General features: G+C 42.0%; 1 protein-coding gene across 1 annotated transcript in view; it reads left to right on the forward strand.

The window, feature by feature from the left end:
- Window positions 1–451: 451 nt before the first annotated feature.
- The window catches only part of Fam98b (family with sequence similarity 98, member B), a 29,449-nt gene continuing 9,507 nt past the window's right edge, over window positions 452–20,393 (forward strand). The window contains exons 1-6 of the mRNA NM_001401945.1: window positions 452–551; window positions 13,918–14,063; window positions 15,096–15,230; window positions 16,039–16,217; window positions 18,597–18,677; window positions 19,534–19,650. Of these exons, the coding sequence (NP_001388874.1) occupies window positions 481–551; window positions 13,918–14,063; window positions 15,096–15,230; window positions 16,039–16,217; window positions 18,597–18,677; window positions 19,534–19,650 (729 nt within the window). The 5' untranslated portion in view covers window positions 452–480. The remainder of the gene's footprint in view (window positions 552–13,917; window positions 14,064–15,095; window positions 15,231–16,038; window positions 16,218–18,596; window positions 18,678–19,533; window positions 19,651–20,393) is intronic.

Below are 20,393 nucleotides of genomic sequence, written 5' to 3' on the forward strand. Positions count from 1 at the left end.
ATAATTATAGTCTCCTTTTGGACTTTTTGTTATAAAAAGCAAGATGTATGTGTATGGGTGACTGTAAAGTTGGCTCATTGGTTAAGAATGTGGCTGCTCTTCCAGAGGACTTGATCTGTTGCCCTCTGCTGGTTTCCAGAGCACCGACACACACCTGACACCGTGCACCATAAACAAAATTTAAAAATCTAAGGTGAGGTCGTGTTCAACACCTAGAGTAGAATCATGGTATTAAAAAAGAGTGACTTCAACGCGTGGATTAGACCTAACACAGAGTTGCTTATTTTTCATTTTTTTTTTTTTTTAAGTCTGTTGTTGCAAATGCAGCTTATAAATTGCACCAAGCAGGGACTGTTTCTAGGCCTGCTTCTCATAGGCTCCTGCTCGGTCGCCACGGCTACGAGTCCCGGAACCTTGGCGTGATGACGCTGGTTTCCGGCGGGATTTTTAGAGTGACGAACAGCTTTGGGCCAAACGACCATGAGAGGGCCAGAGCTCGGGCCCGAAACTAGCATGGAGGGGGACGTTCTGGACACCTTGGAGGCGCTGGGGTGAGTGTTCTCGTGGACTACTTCCCAGGGGAGTGGACGCTGGCTGTGCACGTGGCTACTGCGGCATAAGCGTGCCCTTCTCCCCGGCCAGGTTGTGTGTACCAGGCGGTGCGCAGGCCTCTGCGCTCCGGGCAGCCGGGACCCTGGGAGTCGGCGGGAACGAGCGGCTGCAGCGAGAGGCCAGGCTGCGCGGGCCTTGGTCCCTCTGTCATTACATTCAGCCCGCAGCTGGCTCTCCCCGGGCCTCGGGGTGGGGTGGGCGGGGGCCTTTGTGTGGATGTAGATCCTGCCACACCACAGTCGCCTCTGGACAGTTGTGTCGCACGCTGCTCCAATCTGTGGCTTACTCAGTGCTCCGGAGGACTCACTCCTGCTTCTTAGACTGAAGACTCTGAGTGCGAGCCCCTACATTTAACCTTCTCCGTTCCTTAAAGAACGTTTGTGTGGTAGGCAGGGAGAAATGCCAGTTTTCAGAATATTAGTAGTTTAGGTATTAATGAGGAGCCTCAGGGTGGTGGTGATGAGGCGATCTGGACACGCAATGTTACTCCCTTCCATCCCGGCTTTCTTCACAGCGCTTGCTCCTTTAACCTGTTTGTCTCTTGAGCTTCACCCAGCTCTCGGGAAACAAGTACCAGTAACTTGTCAGCTTTCTTCACTGACGGCTTCCTGGCCACATACTCGTGGTGTCTGTCACAGTAGTGCCTGATTGAAGAAAAAGTTCATAGGAGGGTGCATACTTGTGAGCAAAGGACCAGATGGTTGAGGGTTAATTAACAAATCTCTTCCCTAACGTTGGCACCATCTGCACAGTCGGTTTGCTTCCTTATAGGCGGTTTCTTTTTAGGGTAACTGATCCTAAAGAAGCTTGAAACCATCATGCCGGGTCCCCTTATGTTTTTTCTTACAGCAAGTGTAACTTTTGTTGCACCTTGACAATGCTTACTTTGCTGTTACCCAGCATAACAGAACCTTGCATTTACTTGATCTTGAATAAAATGTTTGTTAAATCAAAGAACAGAACCAGCATGATTATTTCAGGGCTATTTGTATTTCTATGAAATTCTCTTAACCTTGCCTGGGCAAGATAACTAATACGAAATTAAAGTACCTTGGAGTGTTTAAGCTCTAGCTGGCTCCCAAGTCAGGCATTTAAAATTTTTGGGATCTTGTAGCCATTTATGAAATGGAAAGACAGTGGTCTTTATTCTTCTTTGATTCCTTAAACATATTGTTTCTACCATAGCATTTAAGGAAGTAAATGTTGACATTTACTGAGGAACATTTGTTTCACATTATTCAATATGAGAAATAAAGCTGTTGTACACTTTAGAATTGGTGTTTCCTGGAAAGCCAAGGACAAGATTTTGAAGTTTGAAAACCCCCTCTATGATAAGGAAGTGTGGGAAGTGTTACTGATTATGTGTGTTGTAATTGATCACTGTCCTTTCAGATCTTTATGTAGATTGCAAATAATGTATTTTTTATTGTGATTAAACCATGTAGTTTTTCAGTGAAAGTGCTTTAGGTTGTCATGTAAAGTAAGACATTAAATGACTTTAGAAAGGAAAACTAAAAGACCAATGTAGATGTGTAGTGTGTTATAACAACAACAACAACAACAACAACAACAACAACAACAACAACAACAGCAGCAGCAGCAACAAAATATCAGTTAGGAACCAGTTTTCTCTTCCCTAAAGCGAGGATCCTAAAGCCAATGATTTCATGCTGCTTTGGTTATAGTGGTCTATGACTTCGTGAACAGTCCATCTCAGCTAGTTGGTCTGATTGGGCATTGCAGCCATGCAGAGAGCTGATAAAAAAAACTAGGATCTTGTATAGACTACCAACTCACTGAGTCATAATCTTCAGAGGTATATTACAATATTACAGATGTTATAAAACTTCACAGTCGAGGATGAGAATCACCATTCATTTCAAACGTTTGTAGAGTATGGCTGTGTCTTGGACACTGTACTGAGGAGACAAGTGGTGAGCAAACAGGCTTGGTTCCTGGCTTTACGGATCTCTCACAGTTAAGAGTAAAAACCAATGTGGTTATTCCTTATACACTGTAGTAAGTGCTTCAAAGGACAAATCAGGGTGATGAAACAGAAGGCTTATGGGTTAGCGATAGATTCCTGAAGAAGTAATAGTTGAGTTGATGTAGGAACAGTGAGTAGAAATCAACTAATTGAGATTAGTTGGTGTGAAAGGAAAGGAAGATGGTGTGTTCTGAATGGTAGCAGATATGAAGAACTTGAATCCTGCAGTGTGCTGTGTTAGAACAAGAGGACCTAATGTGGCCAGAAGACAGAGTGCGGAGGCCGTGCTTGGTACAGGCTGAACTGAGGAGTTTGATGAGTACCAGAGCATGCTACTTTTACAGCTATGTTGTTCATTTTTTTCTTTATCTACTAATAAGAACTGGTAGATTATTAAACATCTAACTTGAAAGTTCCTTCTGCCAGCGCACTGTTTGAGAACTTTATTTAATAGTTTGGGAAAGACAGGATGGCTGCTTAGGGGTAGTGGGTGCATCATAGTGTAGAGGAAGAAGTGCATTATGGGACTTATGCATTATGGGACTTAGTGATGGTCCTTAATGATGGGTCCCTAGTACTCAAGGATTCATTTCCTCAGCCAGTATTTACTAAGTAACAAAGTGAAGATAGGAGGGAGCCAGAAAGAATGATGAGGAACGCAGAGGAGCCAGCGGCTCGGAGGTCTCTGAGGTGAGCGTTTGCTGGTGAATAATGGGAAAGAAACTGGAGAGATGGGAGGTGTGGTCAGACAGGGCCATGTTTGAATTCATGATTTGGGAAGTGTAATGGTTCTGTTTGTGACAATGTCCAGGGAGAAAGTGACCAATGTGAAGTAGAAAAGGTTGGTGAAAAGTGGGTTGAGGGAGCTGAAGGCTTCGGGTGTTAGATCTTGCTTGTGGACTTTGGAGAGAAGAAAGATAATGGTAAGAATGGGTGGAGAAGAAAATTGACTATAACAGTGTTAGATGCACAGAGGCTCCCAGCCAGAAACCCTAGGAGAAACTGTCCAGAGCTTTGGACAGCAGGGGTAGTTGTGAGAGCAAACACTGAGGAACTGAATGAAGTGAAACGCTTCAGGGGTAGGAATACCCTGAGACAAGATGGAGACTCAAGGAGAGTTGTTTACAGATTGAACAGTGTGGCTGAATATGGGAAACAGAGAGGTTGGCAGCAGGACCATTAGGTTGGGTAAATGATAGGAAAAAAAAGGGCTTGTATTGTTTATGCTGGCTGATATTAAAAAAATAATCTAGGGGGTCAGAGAGATAGCTCAGTGGTTAAGAGTAATAGCTGTTCTTCCAGAAGATCCAAGTATAATTCTTAGCACCCACATGGGGAATCACAACTAGTTGCAACTACAGTTCCAACAGATCGAGTGCCCTCTCCTGGCCCCAGGCACTGGTTATTTATATAACGCACAGACAGTCATGCAGGCAGAACATCCACAACACAGAATACTAAATAAAAAAAAAAAAAATTAGGCCCTGGGTGATATCTATCTGAGGAAGATCCATAGCACTTTAGTGGACTAAAGCCACAGTTTGTTCTCTAGCTTGAAGCAATGCAATGTCAAACCAGCAGTTATGGTTCTAATAAGAGGTGGTGGGCTCCCTAGGCATTTAAGGTAACAATAGCACCTCCCCCAATTAAATATGAATGCTAGAGTGCTAGCTTCAGTCAACAGTCACATTCCATTGAAATCAAGAATGCACCTCTGAAATGCTTGCTGTCATTCTCATAGGGAGGAGTCATGGTGAATATCTAGAGAGCGCTGGTGCAGTAGGAAAGTACCCTGGGCCTGTGAGAGTACAGAGGGGCTGCTGATGCCCAGGGGACTACACCCAGCACAATGCAAACTGGATTTTGACCAGACACTCAAGAGTCTGCTTTAGTTAGATACACTGTTTCATACCAAACTTATTATTACCCCATAGAGTATTGTTAGATACTGCTGCTATATAAATAATTAAAAAGAGACAGTTCTAGAAGGTTCTGTAGGAGTGAAGAACACGGGCAGTCGAGGATCTTACAGCTCAGGCTAGTCAGTTGCCATGATTATGGCAATCCTAACTGAGATACTTTTCTGTTTCCACTTGGGTCATCTGTAAAATGAGCCTAACTGCAGCATTCCCGGTGTGTGTGTGTGTGTGTGTGTGTGTGTGTGTGTGTGTGTGTGTGTGTGACTGATGGTGATTAAATGAGGCAGTGTGCATGCTTTGCACTGGCCTAGCATGCATTGAACAGTTTCCATTTGTTGGTCACCATTGCAGTTCATTCCGAATGCACATTCAAGTGTGTTAGCTGCATGGTTTTCTGTTTTTACCTTACCTGATGGGCTGTTAGTGGTTATGTTTTTTTCCTTTTCCCTAAAGTCAGGATTTTTTTGGTGATTTGACCAGTTTTTGTTGAGTCTTAAAGTTGCTTTATTGTAGAAATGGGCAGTGAGAGGCTCTGTAAGGCAGGGACAGGTGACACATGTGGCTGTGTGCCCCAGCCACATCCCTGCCCCGCCTTGGCTGCATCCTGACTTTGGTTGTTTCATTTAATAGCAGGTGTTGACAGAGCTATGCAGTGTTTGGGGTCATATCTGGGCATAAATCCAAGGCTAGATCACTTACTTCTCTGTTGGGGTTACAGAATTAGGATTAGTGCCTACTTCAAGACATTGCTACAAAGATTAATTGACTTAGAAATATGCATGTCTAGCTCCATGTCCAACTTGCTATTTAAATCTCATTAAGGAAACCAGGCTGGCCTCAGATTTACAGAGATTTCCTGCCTGCATCTGCCTCTCAAGTTCTGGGACTAACGGGGGAGTCACCACGCCCAGAGAGGCTTAATTTCTTTATCTGCAGAATGTAGATTTTAAAGTATTCACAGGTAGGCGGTGGCTCTTGGCACACACCTTTAATCCCAGCCCTTAATGCAGAGGCAGGTAGATCTCTGAGTTTGAAGCTAGCCTGGTCTACAAAGTTCCAAAAAATATTCTTCATGAAATACAACTCATTTTTGACTCAGTAGGTAGTAAAAAACCAAAAGTTTGGCAACTTTGGTGAGATTCCAGGAACAGGCACTATTGGTAACTGGATGGTAAAAGTACAGTAGGGAAAATTTATGGTTTATTATCAATAGATGGTGGATTTTACACCTGATTAACATACCCGTTTGCTGGAGGATGCATAATGAACTCTCTGGAGAAAGGGTCACAAGGAAAAGCTTAAGAAGCCTGCTATGACTCCTGCAGATGTGTCTGAAGTAGGACCACAGGTAAGACCAAATTTTCTGCTGCAAGAAAGCTGCCTGGTGAGCTTGGGACACGGAAGCAGAATTTCTCTAGGAGGCACGGTCTGTGTTTACCGGAAGTCCCACACCCGCGGATCCCGGCCCGCAGCAGCTCTCTGCTCCCAGACCCGGTGAGAGAGAGACCCAACCGCCTGGTCAGGTGGGCACTCCTGAGGCTGCAGAGCGGGAAGAGACCACCAACACTGCTCACCCCTGCCCACATCCCTGGCCCAAGAGGAAACTGTATAAGGCCTCTGGGCTCCCGTGGGGGAGGGCCCAGGAGCGGCAGGACTTCTGCGCCTGAGACACCGCCGGAACCTGAAAGAAACAGACCGGATAAACAGTTCTCTGCACCCAAATCCCGTGGGAGGGAGAGCTAAACCTTCAGAGAGGCAGACAAGCCTGGGAAACCAGAAGAGACTGCTCCCTGCACACACATCTCGGACGCCAGAGGAAAAAGCCAAAGACCATCTGGAACCCTGGTGCACTGAAGCTCCCGGAAGGGGCGGCACAGGTCTTCCTGGTTGCTGCCGCTGCAGAGAGCCCCTGGGCAGCACCCCACGAGCGAACCTGAGCCTCGGGACCACAGGTAAGACCAACTTTTCTGCTGCAAGAAAGCTGCCTGGTGAATTCAAGACACAGGCCCACAGGAACAGCTGAAGACCTGTAGAGAGGAAAAACTACACGCCGGAAAGCAGAACACACTGTCCCCATAACTGACTGAAAGAGAGGAAAACAGGTCTACAGCACTCCTGACACACAGGCTTATAGGTCAGTCTAGCCACTGTCAGAAATAGCAGAACAAAGTAACACTAGAGATAATCTGATGGCGAGAGGCAAGCGCAGGAACCCAAGCAACAGAAACCAAGACTGCATGCCATCATCGGAGCCCAATTCTCCCGCCAAAACAAACATGGAATATCCAAACACACCAGAAAAGCAAGATCTAGTTTCAAAATCATATTAGATCATGATGCTGGAGGACTTCAAGAAAGACATGAACACACTTAGGGAAACACAGGAAATCATTAATAAACAAGTAGAGGCCTACAGAGAGGAATGGCAAAAATCCCTGAAAGAATTCCAGGAAAACACAATCAAACAGATGAAGGAATTAAAAATGGAAATAGAAGCAATCAAGAAAGAACACATGGAAACAACCCTGGATATAGAAAACCAAAAGAAGAGACAAGGAGCTGTAGATACAAGCTTCACCAACAGAATACAAGAGATGGAAGAGAGAATCTCAGGAGCAGAAGATTCCATAGAAATCATTGACTCAACTGTCAAAGATAATGTAAAGCGGAAAAAGCTACTGGTCCAAAACATACAGGAAATCCAGGACTCAATGAGAAGATCAAACCTAAGGATAATAGGTATAGAAGAGAGTGAAGACTCCCAGCTCAAAGGACCAGTAAATATCTTCAACAAAATCATAGAAGAAAACTTCCCTAACCTAAAAAAAGAGATACCCATAGACATACAAGAAGCCTACAGAACTCCAAATAGATTGGACCAGAAAAGAAACACCTCCCGTCACATAATTGTCAAAACACCAAACGCACAAAATAAAGAAAGAATATTAAAAGCAGTAAGGGAAAAAGGTCAAGTAACATATAAAGGGAGACCTATCAGAATCACACCAGACTTCTCGCCAGAAACTATGAAGGCCAGAAGATCCTGGACTGATGTCATACAGACCCTAAGAGAACACAAATGCCAGCCCAGGTTACTGTATCCAGCAAAACTCTCAATTAACATTGATGGAGAAACCAAGATATTCCATGACAAAACCAAATTTACACAATATCTTTCTACAAATCCAGCACTACAAAGGATAATAAATGGTAAAGCCCAACATAAGGAGGCAAGCTATACCCTAGAAGAAGCAAGAAACTAATCGTCTTGGCAACAAAACAAAGAGAATGAAAGCACACAAACATAACCTCACATCCAAATATGAATATAAAGGGAAACAATAATCACTATTCCTTAATATCTCTCAATATCAATGGCCTCAACTCCCCAATAAAAAGACATAGATTAACAAACTGGATACGCAACGGGGACCCTGCATTCTGCTGCCTACAGGAAACACACCTCAGAGACAAAGACAGACACTACCTCAGAGTGAAAGGCTGGAAAACAACTTTCCAAGCAAATGGTCAGAAGAAGCAAGCTGGAGTAGCCATTCTAATATCAAATAAAATCAATTTCCAACGAAAAGTCATCAAAAAAGATAAGGAAGGACACTTCATATTCATCAAAGGAAAAATCCACCAAGATGAACTCTCAATCCTAAATATCTATGCCCCAAATACAAGGGCACCTACATACGTAAAAGAAACCTTACTAAAGCTCAAAACACACATTGCACCTCACACAATAATAGTGGGAGATTTCAACACCCCACTCTCATCAATGGACAGATCATGGAAACAGAAATTAAACAGTGATGTCGACAGACTAAGAGAAGTCATGAGCCAAATGGACTTAACGGATATTTATAGAACATTCTATCCTAAAGCAAAAGGATATACCTTCTTCTCAGCTCCTCATGGTACTTTCTCCAAAATTGACCATATAATTGGTCAAAAAACGGGCCTCAACAGGTACAGAAAGATAGAAATAATCCCATGCGTGCTATCGGACCACCACGGCCTAAAACTGGTCTTCAATAACAATAAGGGAAGAATGCCCACATATACGTGGAAATTGAACAATGCTCTACTCAATGATAACCTGGTCAAGGAAGAAATAAAGAAAGAAATTAAAAACTTTTTAGAATTTAATGAAAATGAAGATACAACATACTCAAACTTATGGGACACAATGAAAGCTGTGCTAAGAGGAAAACTCATAGCGCTGAGTGCCTGCAGAAAGAAACAGGAAAGAGCATATGTCAGCAGCTTGACAGCACACCTAAAAGCTCTAGAACAAAAAGAAGCAAATACACCCAGGAGGAGTAGAAGGCAGGAAATAATCAAACTCAGAGCTGAAATCAACCAAGTAGAAACAAAAAGGACCATAGAAAGAATCAACAGGACCAAAAGTTGGTTCTTTGAGAAAATCAACAAGATAGATAAACCCTTAGCCAGACTAACGAGAGGACACAGAGAGTGCGTCCAAATTAACAAAATCAGAAATGAAAAGGGAGACATAACTACAGATTCAGAGGAAATTCAAAAAATCATCAGATCTTACTATAAAAACCTATATTCAACAAAATTTGAAAATCTTCAGGAAATGGACAATTTCCTAGACAGATACCAGGTATCAAAGTTAAATCAGGAACAGATAAACCAGTTAAACAACCCCATAACTCCTAAGGAAATAGAAGCAGTCATTAAAGGTCTCCCAACCAAAAAGAGCCCAGGTCCAGATGGGTTTAGTGCAGAATTCTATCAAACCTTCATAGAAGACCTCATACCAATATTATCCAAACTATTCCACAAAATTGAAACAGATGGAGCCCTACCGAATTCCTTCTACGAATCTACAATTACTCTTATACCTAAACCACACAAAGACACAACAAAGAAAGAGAACTTCAGACCAATTTCCCTTATGAATATCGACGCAAAAATACTCAATAAAATTCTGGCAAACCGAATTCAAGAGCACATCAAAACAATCATCCACCATGATCAAGTAGGCTTCATCCCAGGCATGCAGGGATGGTTTAATATACGGAAAACCATCAACGTGATCCATTATATAAACAAACTGAAAGAACAGAACCACATGATCATTTCATTAGATGCTGAGAAAGCATTTGACAAAATTCAACACCCCTTCATGATAAAAGTCCTGGAAAGAATAGGAATTCAAGGCCCATACCTAAACATAGTAAAAGCCATATACAGCAAACCAGTTGCTAACATTAAACTAAATGGAGAGAAACTTGAAGCAATCCCACTAAAATCAGGGACTAGACAAGGCTGCCCACTCTCTCCCTACTTATTCAATATAGTTCTTGAAGTTCTAGCCAGAGCAATCAGGCAACAAAAGGAGATCAAAGGGATACAGATCGGAAAAGAAGAGGTCAAAATATCACTATTTGCAGATGATATGATAGTATATTTAAGTGATCCCAAAAGTTCCACCAGAGAACTACTAAAGCTGATAAACAACTTCAGCAAAGTGGCTGGGTATAAAATTAACTCAAATAAATCAGTTGCCTTCCTCTATACAAAAGAGAAACAAGCCGAGAAAGAAATTAGGGAAACGACACCCTTCATAATAGACCCAAATAATATAAAGTACCTCGGTGTGACTTTAACCATGCAAGTAAAAGATCTGTACAATAAGAACTTCAAGACACTGAGGAAAGAAATTGAAGAAGACCTCAGAAGATGGAAAGATCTCCCATGCTCATGGATTGGCAGGATTAATATAGTAAAAATGGCCATTTTACCAAAAGCAATCTACAGATTCAATGCAATCCCCATCAAAATACCAATCCAATTCTTCCAAGAGTTAGACAGAACAATTTGCAAATTCATCTGGAATAACAAAAAACCCAGGATAGCTAAAGCTATCCTCAACAATAAAAGGACTTCAGGGGGAATCACTATCCCTGAACTCAAGCAGTATTACAGAGCAATAGTGATAAAAACTGCATGGTATTGGTACAGAGACAGACAGATAGACCAATGGAATAGAATTGAAGACCCAGAAATGAACCCACACACCTATGGTCACTTGATTTTTGACAAAGGAGCCAAAACCATCCAATGGAAAAAAGATAGCATTTTCAGCAAATGGTGCTGGTTCAACTGGAGGGCAACATGTAGAAGAATGCAGATCGATCCATCCTTATCACCCTGTACAAAGCTTAAGTCCAAGTGGATCAAGGACCTCCACATCAAACCAGACACACTCAAACTAATAGAAGAAAAACTAGGGAAGCATCTGGAACACATGGGCACTGGAAAAAATTTCCTGAACAAAACACCAATGGCTTATGCTCTAAGATCAAGAATTGACAAATGGGATCTCATAAAACTGCAAAGCTTCTGTAAGGCAAAGGACACTGTGGTTAGGACAAAACGGCAACCAACAGATTGGGAAAAGATCTTTACCAACCCTACAACAGATAGAGGCCTTATATCCAAAATATACAAAGAACTCAAGAAGTTAGACCGCAGGGAAACAAATAACCCTATTAAAAAATGGGGTTCAGAGCTAAACAAAGAATTCACAGCTGAGGAATGCCGAATGGCTGAGAAACACCTAAAGAAATGTTCAACATCTTTAGTCATAAGGGAAATGCAAATCAAAACAACCCTGAGATTTCACCTCACACCAGTGCGATTGGCTAAGATCAAAAACTCAGGTGACAGCAGATGCTGGCGAGGCTGTGGAGAAAGAGGAACACTCCTCCATTGTTGGTGGGATTGCAGACTGGTAAAACCATTCTGGAAATCAGTCTGGAGGTTCCTCAGAAAATTGGACATTGAACTGCCTGAGGATCCAGCTATACCTCTCTTGGGCATATACCCAAAAGATGCCTCAACATATAAAAGAGACACGTGCTCCACTATGTTCATCGCAGCCTTATTTATAATAGCCAGAAACTGGAAAGAACCCAGATGCCCTTCAACAGAGGAATGGATACAGAAAATGTGGTACATCTACACAATGGAATACTACTCAGCTATCAAAAACAACGAGTTTATGAAATTCGTAGGCAAATGGTTGGAACTGGAAAATATCATCCTGAGTGAACTAACCCAATCACAGAAAGACATACATGGTATGCACTCCTTGATAAGTGGCTATTAGCCCAAATGCTTGAATTACCCTAGATCCCTAGAACAAACGAAACTCAAGACGGATGATCAAAATGTGAATGCTTCACTCCTTCTTTAAATGAGGAAAAAGAATACCCTTGGCAGGGAAGGGAGAGGCAAAGATTAAAACAGAGACTGAAGGAACACCCATTCAGAGCCTGTCCCACATTTGGCCCATACATATACAGCCACCCAATTGGACTAGATGGATGAAGCAAAGAAGTGCAGACCGACAGGAGCCGGATGTAGATCGCTCCTGAGAGACACAGCCAGAATACAGCAAATACAGAGGCGAATGCCAGCAGCAAACCACTGAACTGAGAATAGGTCCCCTATTGAAGGAATCAGAGAAAGAACTGGAAGAGCTTGAAGGGGCTCGAGACCCCAAAAGTACAACAATGCCAAGCAACCAGAGCTTCCAGGGACTAAGCCACTACTAAAGACTATACATGGACTGACCCTGGACTCTGACCCCATAGGTAGCAATGAATATCCTAGTAAGAGCACCAGTGGAAGGGGAAGCCCTGGGTCCTGCTAAGACTGAACCCCCAGTGAACTAGTCTATGGGGGGAGGGCGGCAATGGTGGGAGGGTTGGGAGGGGAACACCCATAAGGAAGGGGAGGGGGGAGGGGGATGTTTGCCCGGAAACCGGGAAAGGGAATAACACTCGAAATGTATATAAGAAATACTCAAGTTAATAAAAAAAATAAATAAATAAAAAAAAAAAGACTGTTTGGTACTGTTTTCTTTAGAATACTTTAAATTGCGAGAATATATATGAAGACGCTAGAGCAAGAATAAGCAGTAAACTCTACAGCTACTCTACCCTGAAAGCAGCCACAATCCCAAACCTACAGTTTATATTCTGATAAAATGATGCATAAAAATAGACAGCAGGGCTTGGCAGAGAGGACTAGAGGCTTCTCCTTCTAGAGAAAGTATGAAATTTAAAAAAAGAATTTAAAGGTAAACAAGAAAAATCAAGAGTTTTTGCCCTTCTCTTTCCTTCCTCCAGCCCCTCTCATCCCATAACTCAAATTGATAAGCCTGTTTTTTGATTATTATATTGTTGCTCCTCTATTTATATCTCTATTTCCCTATTGACTTTCTTTCTATCTGACTATCTATCTATCTATCTATCTATCTATCTATCTATCTATCTATCTACTAATATATAAACATCCTGCCGAGTCCATTTTTGTTGTTTGTATGTAATATAGTCTCAGGGCTGACCAGTTTGTACTGGATAACCAGGCAGTATGCTCATCTCTGGGAGAGGCTAATCCTCTGGGCAGTCGTTTGTTGACCGTAGTTCTTTTTCTGGGATGAGTCCGTTTGAGGTCTTTGTCTCCTGCCATGTTAGCGTGCCTTTGGTGCTGTCTGTTCAGGTCTTACTTAAGCAGCCGTTTCTAAGAGAAGCAGTCTCACAGCAGAGTGCTGGAGTTCTGGCCCTTACACTCCTTCCACCCCTTCTTCCAAGACGCTCCCTGAGCCATGGATGTAGGAGCTCTGCTGCAGGTGCATCCATTAGGTCTGGCTCCCCTGGGTCTCTGAACTGTGTCCAGTTGCGGATTTCTGTAACCATGTCTACTTGCTGTAGAGAAGCTACCTTTACCTATGAGAACGAGGATAAGATTTAGAATGTAGTTAAGGGTTATGCTGGTCTAGCAAAGTAATGCGGCTTCTCATTGAAGACTGGCTAGGTTTTAAGTACCGGGCATGGATTCCTTCCTGTTGAGTGGGCCATAAGTTTACTTAGACACCTGATGGTCACCACAAACGTGAGTTTATACTTTATGGGTGTCTTGCTATGCTTGTCATTGTTGTCGTTCATAGGTGTCTTAGCAGGGTAGAACTGTTGACTGCTTTCCTCTCTTGGCAGCTTGCATAAACTTTCTGGTACCATGGGAGCTAGAGCACAGGAAGGAGGCTTCAGGTTAGCCTCAGCTAAGACAGTCCGAGTTCTGTGTTCTCAGGATGTCTTCAGCAGTAGAGCTTGTCGTTCAGCCTCTGAGAGGTATCCAAGGGCAGGACCTATTTGGGGAGTCATCTTCAACCCCCCCCCCCAGGAACTAAGAATCTGAATAGACAGTTCTCAATAGAAGAAATTAAAATGTTTTTCATTCTTAGCAAATAGGGAAACTCAAATTAAACAACTTTGAGATTTCATCTTACTCTGGTTGGAATGGCTAATATTAAGACAACTTTTTATGTTTAAACTGTTGTTTCTTCCTTTCTAGGTATAAGGGTCCACTGTTAGAGGAGCAGGCACTCTCCAAGGCAGCAGAGGGTGGACTGTCTTCTCCTGAGTTTTCGGAGCTTTGCATTTGGTTAGGCTCCCAGATAAAGTCCTTATGCAACCTGGAAGAAAGCATCACTTCAGCTGGTATGGTGCCCCGCCCTGTCCTTCCTCCCACTTAGCAGTAAAGCAAATTGACAGTGCGCGATGTGTGGTCTTATCAACCATGTGCCGCTGTACATACTGCTGGGAAAGTCAGAAATAGGAAGGAGCTGCTTATTAAAGAGTCTCTGAATTGAATTTTACAGAAATTCTAAATTGATTCTTAAATTTGCTACAAAACTATGAGCCATTCCTGCCTATCTGTGGTCATAGGTTTAGTATCATTCTTTGGAAGCTGTTTTAAAAATTGAAGCTTTTGACCATCACTCATTTTGAATTAAGTTTTAAATTATGTATAATCCTTAATTTAAATATTCTCAGGTCTTTATCTCAGGACAAGGATTCACATGGAAATATTGTGATTAAAAAACCTCTCAGTACCTTATACAGCTCTTTTAATTCATTGTCATCTTGTAACTGGAGTCTTCCTGCTACTGGTAGAATTTCACATGGTCTGACAAAATGAAAATTGAATGATTACTGGATATGTGCTGAGGAACAAAGCTTTTTTTTTTAACTAATTGTTTTCTTTGTCATACATGACAGAATTGATTTGAAAATGAAAAATCTACATTTAAAGCATGATGCAGGTTTCTCATAATTATATGAAAGGTAGCCGTGAGGCCAACATCCATGGTTACATTAATTGAACATGGAGAAGCAGTAGAACTGGACAGTTACCGTGGGGCCAGTTAGTCTCTGTGGCTCTGATAATGCTGTTGACTGTGTGGTTCCTAGGACTCACAATGCCCAGCTTACCTGATTGGAGAGCCTTAGCAGAGATTAAGATGTAGAAGTAGTTCCAATCCCATGACATGTCCTTCATCCTCTTAAACGTAGATGTCACTTTCTGTGTGTGGACACTGTGTGCTTGCATTTACCCAGACCTTGCAACTGCCCATCTAAAGATTGACTTGGAAGTGGAAATCTGGATCTGAGAGGAGAGTAGAGATGAACTTGTGATAAGTTTTACGGTGCTGAGCATTATGTGAATATGTGTGACCTCTTCTTTTAAAGGGAGAGATGACCTAGAGGGCTTCCAGCTTGAGATAAGTGGTTTCTTAAAAGAGATGGCCTGCCCATACTCGGTGCTCGTGTCAGGAGACATTAAAGAGCGCCTCACGACGAAGGATGACTGCTTGAAACTTCTGTGTAAGTTGTTGCTCCCTGGACATTGAAATGCACATGCTCAACATATCTTTGTTATTTTCAGGTCAGAATTTATACACTTCGGTTAGTGAGCCATTAGATCTCTTACATACTTTAAAGGCTTTTGTATTTGACTAAGAGTGTGGCACTGTCTTAGTCTTACGTTGACGGCTTAAGCTCTGCCAGCACACATTAACACTCAGGATGGTCAGTAACCCCTGTGTTTGTGCTTTCCATGGTATTTTAGCAAGTGTTCCTTTGCCTGACTCAGCGTATATGATAAAATGCTAACTCTGTCATCTCTGAAGTCTCACTTCTTTTTTAAAAATTCTTTGGGAAATTAGGTTGTTGCTCAGATTACTGTATCTTCTCTGCAGTGATGGGCATTGATCAAATCGACTGTTGAGAAACATTTATTGATCACTTACTCTTGTACCAGGAAGTGCCCTAGGCACTAGGAACATATAACAGAGATAAGGCAAATATAGTTTTCGCCTTTGGGTCCTTGCCTGAGGCTTGTTTTTAATTGTAGAAGGTTTGGATTATGTATCAATCTGTACTGCAACAGCTGATCTAAGGACCCTAAGAGTGTATTTTGTCAACCTTTACGCTAACTTTAGAATAAGTGGACAATGGCTATTTGTCGTTCAAGCTTGAGGTGTTCTAGAGCTGCTGTTCTCTTTGGTTCTTTGTAAGTTAGTCTTGAGTTTGATATTGTTAAATACTTGTTTTAAGTAAATTATAATTCAGCAAACATTTTCAAGAAATTCTCATGCTTGTATTAATGTTATTTTCTGATTTGTCGTTACAGTGTTTTTAAGTACAGAACTGCAAGCTTTACAAATATTACAGAAGAAGAAACATAAAAATTCTCAGTTAGATAAAAATAGTGAAATTTGCCAGGAAGTTCAAGCTATATGTGATGCTCTTGGGGTCCCCAAGTCAGACACTTCAGACATTCCACTTCTGCTGAGCCACGTGGAATCAAAGGTATCATAGATATATAGTTTAAATTTTGTAAAAAATTCAACTAAATGCTAACCTGTCAATGCTATATTCTAAATAAAAATTCCCTTTAAATTGTGATATATAGATGATCAAATTTCTAGAGAAATTTAAATGACTGACTTGAAGTCCATATTGGTGGCAAAGCCCTTGCCCACTGTATGGAAGACCCTACCTGCTCTCCCCAGCACCAAAACAAAAAATGCTCCCCAAGCTTTATATGTAAGCTAAGTTTTGGTTGTATATATAATTTAATTTGCAGTTAGTTTTCAGGAGTCATATCTTAACGAGTGAGTCCTAAGGCCTTGCCAGAGTTTTCCATGATGAAAATCACTTTGCAAATTCAAGGGCCACTTTCCTAGCTAGGGCTGTAATACAGTGTAATGGAGATGTAGGCATTTCGCAAGGTGAAGGACACTTGCCAAGGAAGTTCATGCTGAGCTTCATTCGGCAAGGACAAGCGGCAAGGACAAGCGTGCTTTCTTTTTTCCCAGTTTTTATTGGTTATTTATTTGCAAATGTTATCCCCTTCCCAATTCCCTTCCACAAACCCCCTATTCTCTCCCTCCTCTCCCTGTCCCCTCCCTCTATGAGGGTGCTCCCCCTCCCACCCACCCACTCACCCACTCACCCACCCACTCACTCACTCACCCACCCACTCGCCCACTCCTACCTCAGCACCCAAGCCCAAGCATACTTTCTTGATTGCTTAGTAAGTGTGTGTTGTGTGGCGAATGACTAGTAAGTAACTGATAGGGTAGTTAAGAACAGCTATAGCCTGTACCTCCTGCATGTTACCTTATAATGTCACCCGGGCAGTTTCCTATGCCGATCATTTCCTATCAGAAGCAAACAAATTCTGTATTTTATGTTTTCTACATATGATATTCCTAGAAGATACTTTGTTATGATTGAGAAAGACAGTCTTTACTTTCTAACTTAGGCTGTTCAGCAGTGTGACAGACAGCAAATCCCTGTCATCTACTGTTCTGCATATTCACCTGTGGTGATGATTGGAGGTGCTGTTCTGCAGTGGGGCAGGTCATCTCCTGAGTCTTCTTGCATTTAGACATGAGACATTGCAGTGTGTGTGTGTCAGGGTCCTCCTACTCCTAGGTGTTAGATATGGAGAGTGATGTGACCCTGCAGGTAGCTAGGGCGTTTGGGGAAGACAACCTTAAGGAAATAAATGCACTCTGAAATGATACAGCATCTTGTACAAAGAGCTGTGTGGTCATGATAGAGGTAGACTGCTTTGAAGAGCAGAGAATTTACAGTCTGGGGCAGTGCTACAGAGGCTTGTTCTAAGTAATGTTTAAATATAACTCTCAAGATACAATCTGCATGTTAAAAATTCACCCATACTAAATGTACAGAGCAGTGAACTTTAGTCTGTTTTCTATGTCGTTATAGCCATTATTACTAATTATTGACTAATTTTAGAACATTCTAAACACCTGGGAAAAAACCCTGGTCCCGTCTACAGTCATTTCGTATTATCATCCCAGTTTTCAATGTGACTTTGAATTTGTTTTGTATCTGTTTATGTAATTTTCCCTGAGAGCATGTATGTGCACCATGTGCATGCCTCTTGGATCCCATGGAATTGGGGTTACAGATGGTTGTGAGCCACCTTATACGTGCTGAGAATCGAACCTGGTCCTCTGAGAGAGCAGTGAGTGCTTGTGGTCATTGAACCATGTCTTCAGCGTGATTTTGAATTCTTAATTACTGCGTCTGTTGTTTGCTGTGGTAACTGTATAATATGACAGTGAACCATTCCCCAGGAAGGGGAGCTCAGATTTTCACTCTGTTGTCAGCTTCTTTAGGGTAAATGATGATTATTGGAATGACCTGTGATGTTAAGAAAGGAAAAATAATTATCCAGTGTCCTGTTTACAAAGTAAAAATGATACCCTCAATCAGTGGCCCCACAAAAGTAATATAAATGTTTGTCAGGACTGGAAGAAGAGAGCTTGTCCTGTGTTGTCTTGTGGAGGAGCAGTGAGAACAGAAGATGTACCAATTACAGTATTCATTTGAGAAAAATCGATGTACCTGTTAAATGTCTTGGCTTCCTTCTGAGCGTTTACCAGGAAGTAAAGAGTAGCATGTTAGAGGGAGCTCCAAGTCACCAAGCACTTGTGGTGACTCCTCTGAACTTTAACTTGTGCAAGAGTGCCCTGTGGCACCTGCTGTGTACCAAGGATTTGGCCCTGCTGTGACCCTCTTTCCTGCTGGGTGAAGGTGTTTCACTTTAGCATGTGTTCAGAACAGCATATCAAAGAAGAAAATGGTTTTAACTTTATATATATATGTATGTATATATGTAATTTTTTTGTAATCTTTCATGTTTACTTTTAGGTGAAGGATATTCTCTCTAAAGTCCAGAAAAGTCATGTGGGAAAACCATTGCTAAAGGTTGATTTAACTTCTGAACAGGCAGTAAGTGGTCCTTTTATTAGTTTTATAACTAAGTTAGGGCATAACCGTATTCATTTTAAAGCATTTTTGTTCCTGTAGTGAAATACTCGTGACAGGCTGCCATTAGTAAAGAGACTTAAAGACTGGAAATCTAAACCACATAGTGCCAGCTCTGGTGGGGGTGTCCTTCGTCTCTGCCACTCCTGATGGGTGGCAAGGCTGGTTTGTGTACATCAAGAAGACCCTGATGAAGAGGCATCCCACAGTCCTTTGCAGGGTCTTACCTACAGTTAGTTGATGTAAGACTTCCTCCTGGGCCTCACTTCACATAGCTCTGTGTTCTTCATGTTCTCTCCCTATACCTGCCACCTTGCAGACCACACCTCCCTCCAACAGGAACCTCCGAGGGAACAAGCAACATCTAGTCTATTGCACTGGCTTCCTTTTATAAGTGGAACTTTTGTGCTTTAGAGAACTAGAATTGATATTCTAGAGTAGTCTATCATAACACTGTAATCAAGTCATTAATTTAAAATATCTACTTAGTCAAGAATATTTATAGTGGCCAATATGTTAGAGCTGTGATTTGAAAGGGTAGTTTGTGAAGCAAGCTAGATGGGCAGTTATTAGCATAGTCTTTCCTTATTAATGTGCACTGCTTAGTAAATTGGTGTTTTATTAATAGAAGATATAGGCATCTTTAATAGCTTCTGAACACTATAAGTGTTTTCTCATTAAATATTATTTAAATATTTTTTCATAGTCTCATAGGATCATAAAATGATCATTTAGTATTTAAAGTACATGATTTTTCAAACTTATTCTCTGAAGAAGAGTCAGAGTCTAATCTTTATGGTTTCATCCCCAAATTCTTCAGGAAAAGCTGGAAAGAATTAATGATGCTCTTTCCTGTGAATACGAGTGCCGCCGGCGGATGTTAATGAAACGATTGGATGTCACAGTGCAGTCCTTTGGATGGTCCGATAGAGCAAAGGTGAGGCTGCTCTCCCACTGGTGTCCTGTAGGTGGCAGTGTGGGGCAGCTCGTGCCAAGCTTTCTCTGCTGTAGGTGCTTGGGCCCAGTCACCCTTTATTAGTGTTATTCACTTACCAGTGCTCTTCTACACAGTGATGCTAGTCTCCTACAGGTCCATGTTTGCTGATGACATTCTCCCCTGGCTTTCACCTTCGTTTTTAATTTGCATGGCTTGATTTATACCAGTGCATAAAGGAGTGTTTCTGTGAGCTGAATGAGGTATAGATAGTGAATAACTAATGAAGAAAGCAGTGTGGGATCAGATTTAGGGAGAACTGATGTTGAAATGGGTTTCTTGTGTCTCTTAGGCCATGTGACTATGGCATGTGGACTCACTGAAGAGAGGTGAGGGGTGGAGCCATTTCCAACTAGAAGCTTTCAGATAGCTTGGTGCCTTTGATCTAGTGTTAGTCTGGGGTTCTCTCTGTTCCTCCTACATCACAGTGTGAGAACTTTCCAAACAGTAAATCACTGGACTTTGCCTATTTCCAGGAGTGCTGTCTTGGGCTCTGTAAAGTCCAATATGTGACTGTCCTTGACTGCCATTATTCTTCTAGCAGCTTTCAGTCTGTACCCTTGGCTTCACATCTGCTGCCTGCCACTCAACCTCGACCACAAGTGGAGCTCTGATGTGACCTCGTTAACGCTCTTTCAGGTTTATAGCGCTTGGTGTCACTACCTCTATGATTTAATATGCTTCAA

This window comes from Rattus norvegicus, chromosome 3, assembly GCF_036323735.1.
Source record: "Rattus norvegicus strain BN/NHsdMcwi chromosome 3, GRCr8, whole genome shotgun sequence".
In the NCBI taxonomy this organism is placed as follows: domain Eukaryota; kingdom Metazoa; phylum Chordata; class Mammalia; order Rodentia; family Muridae; genus Rattus; species Rattus norvegicus.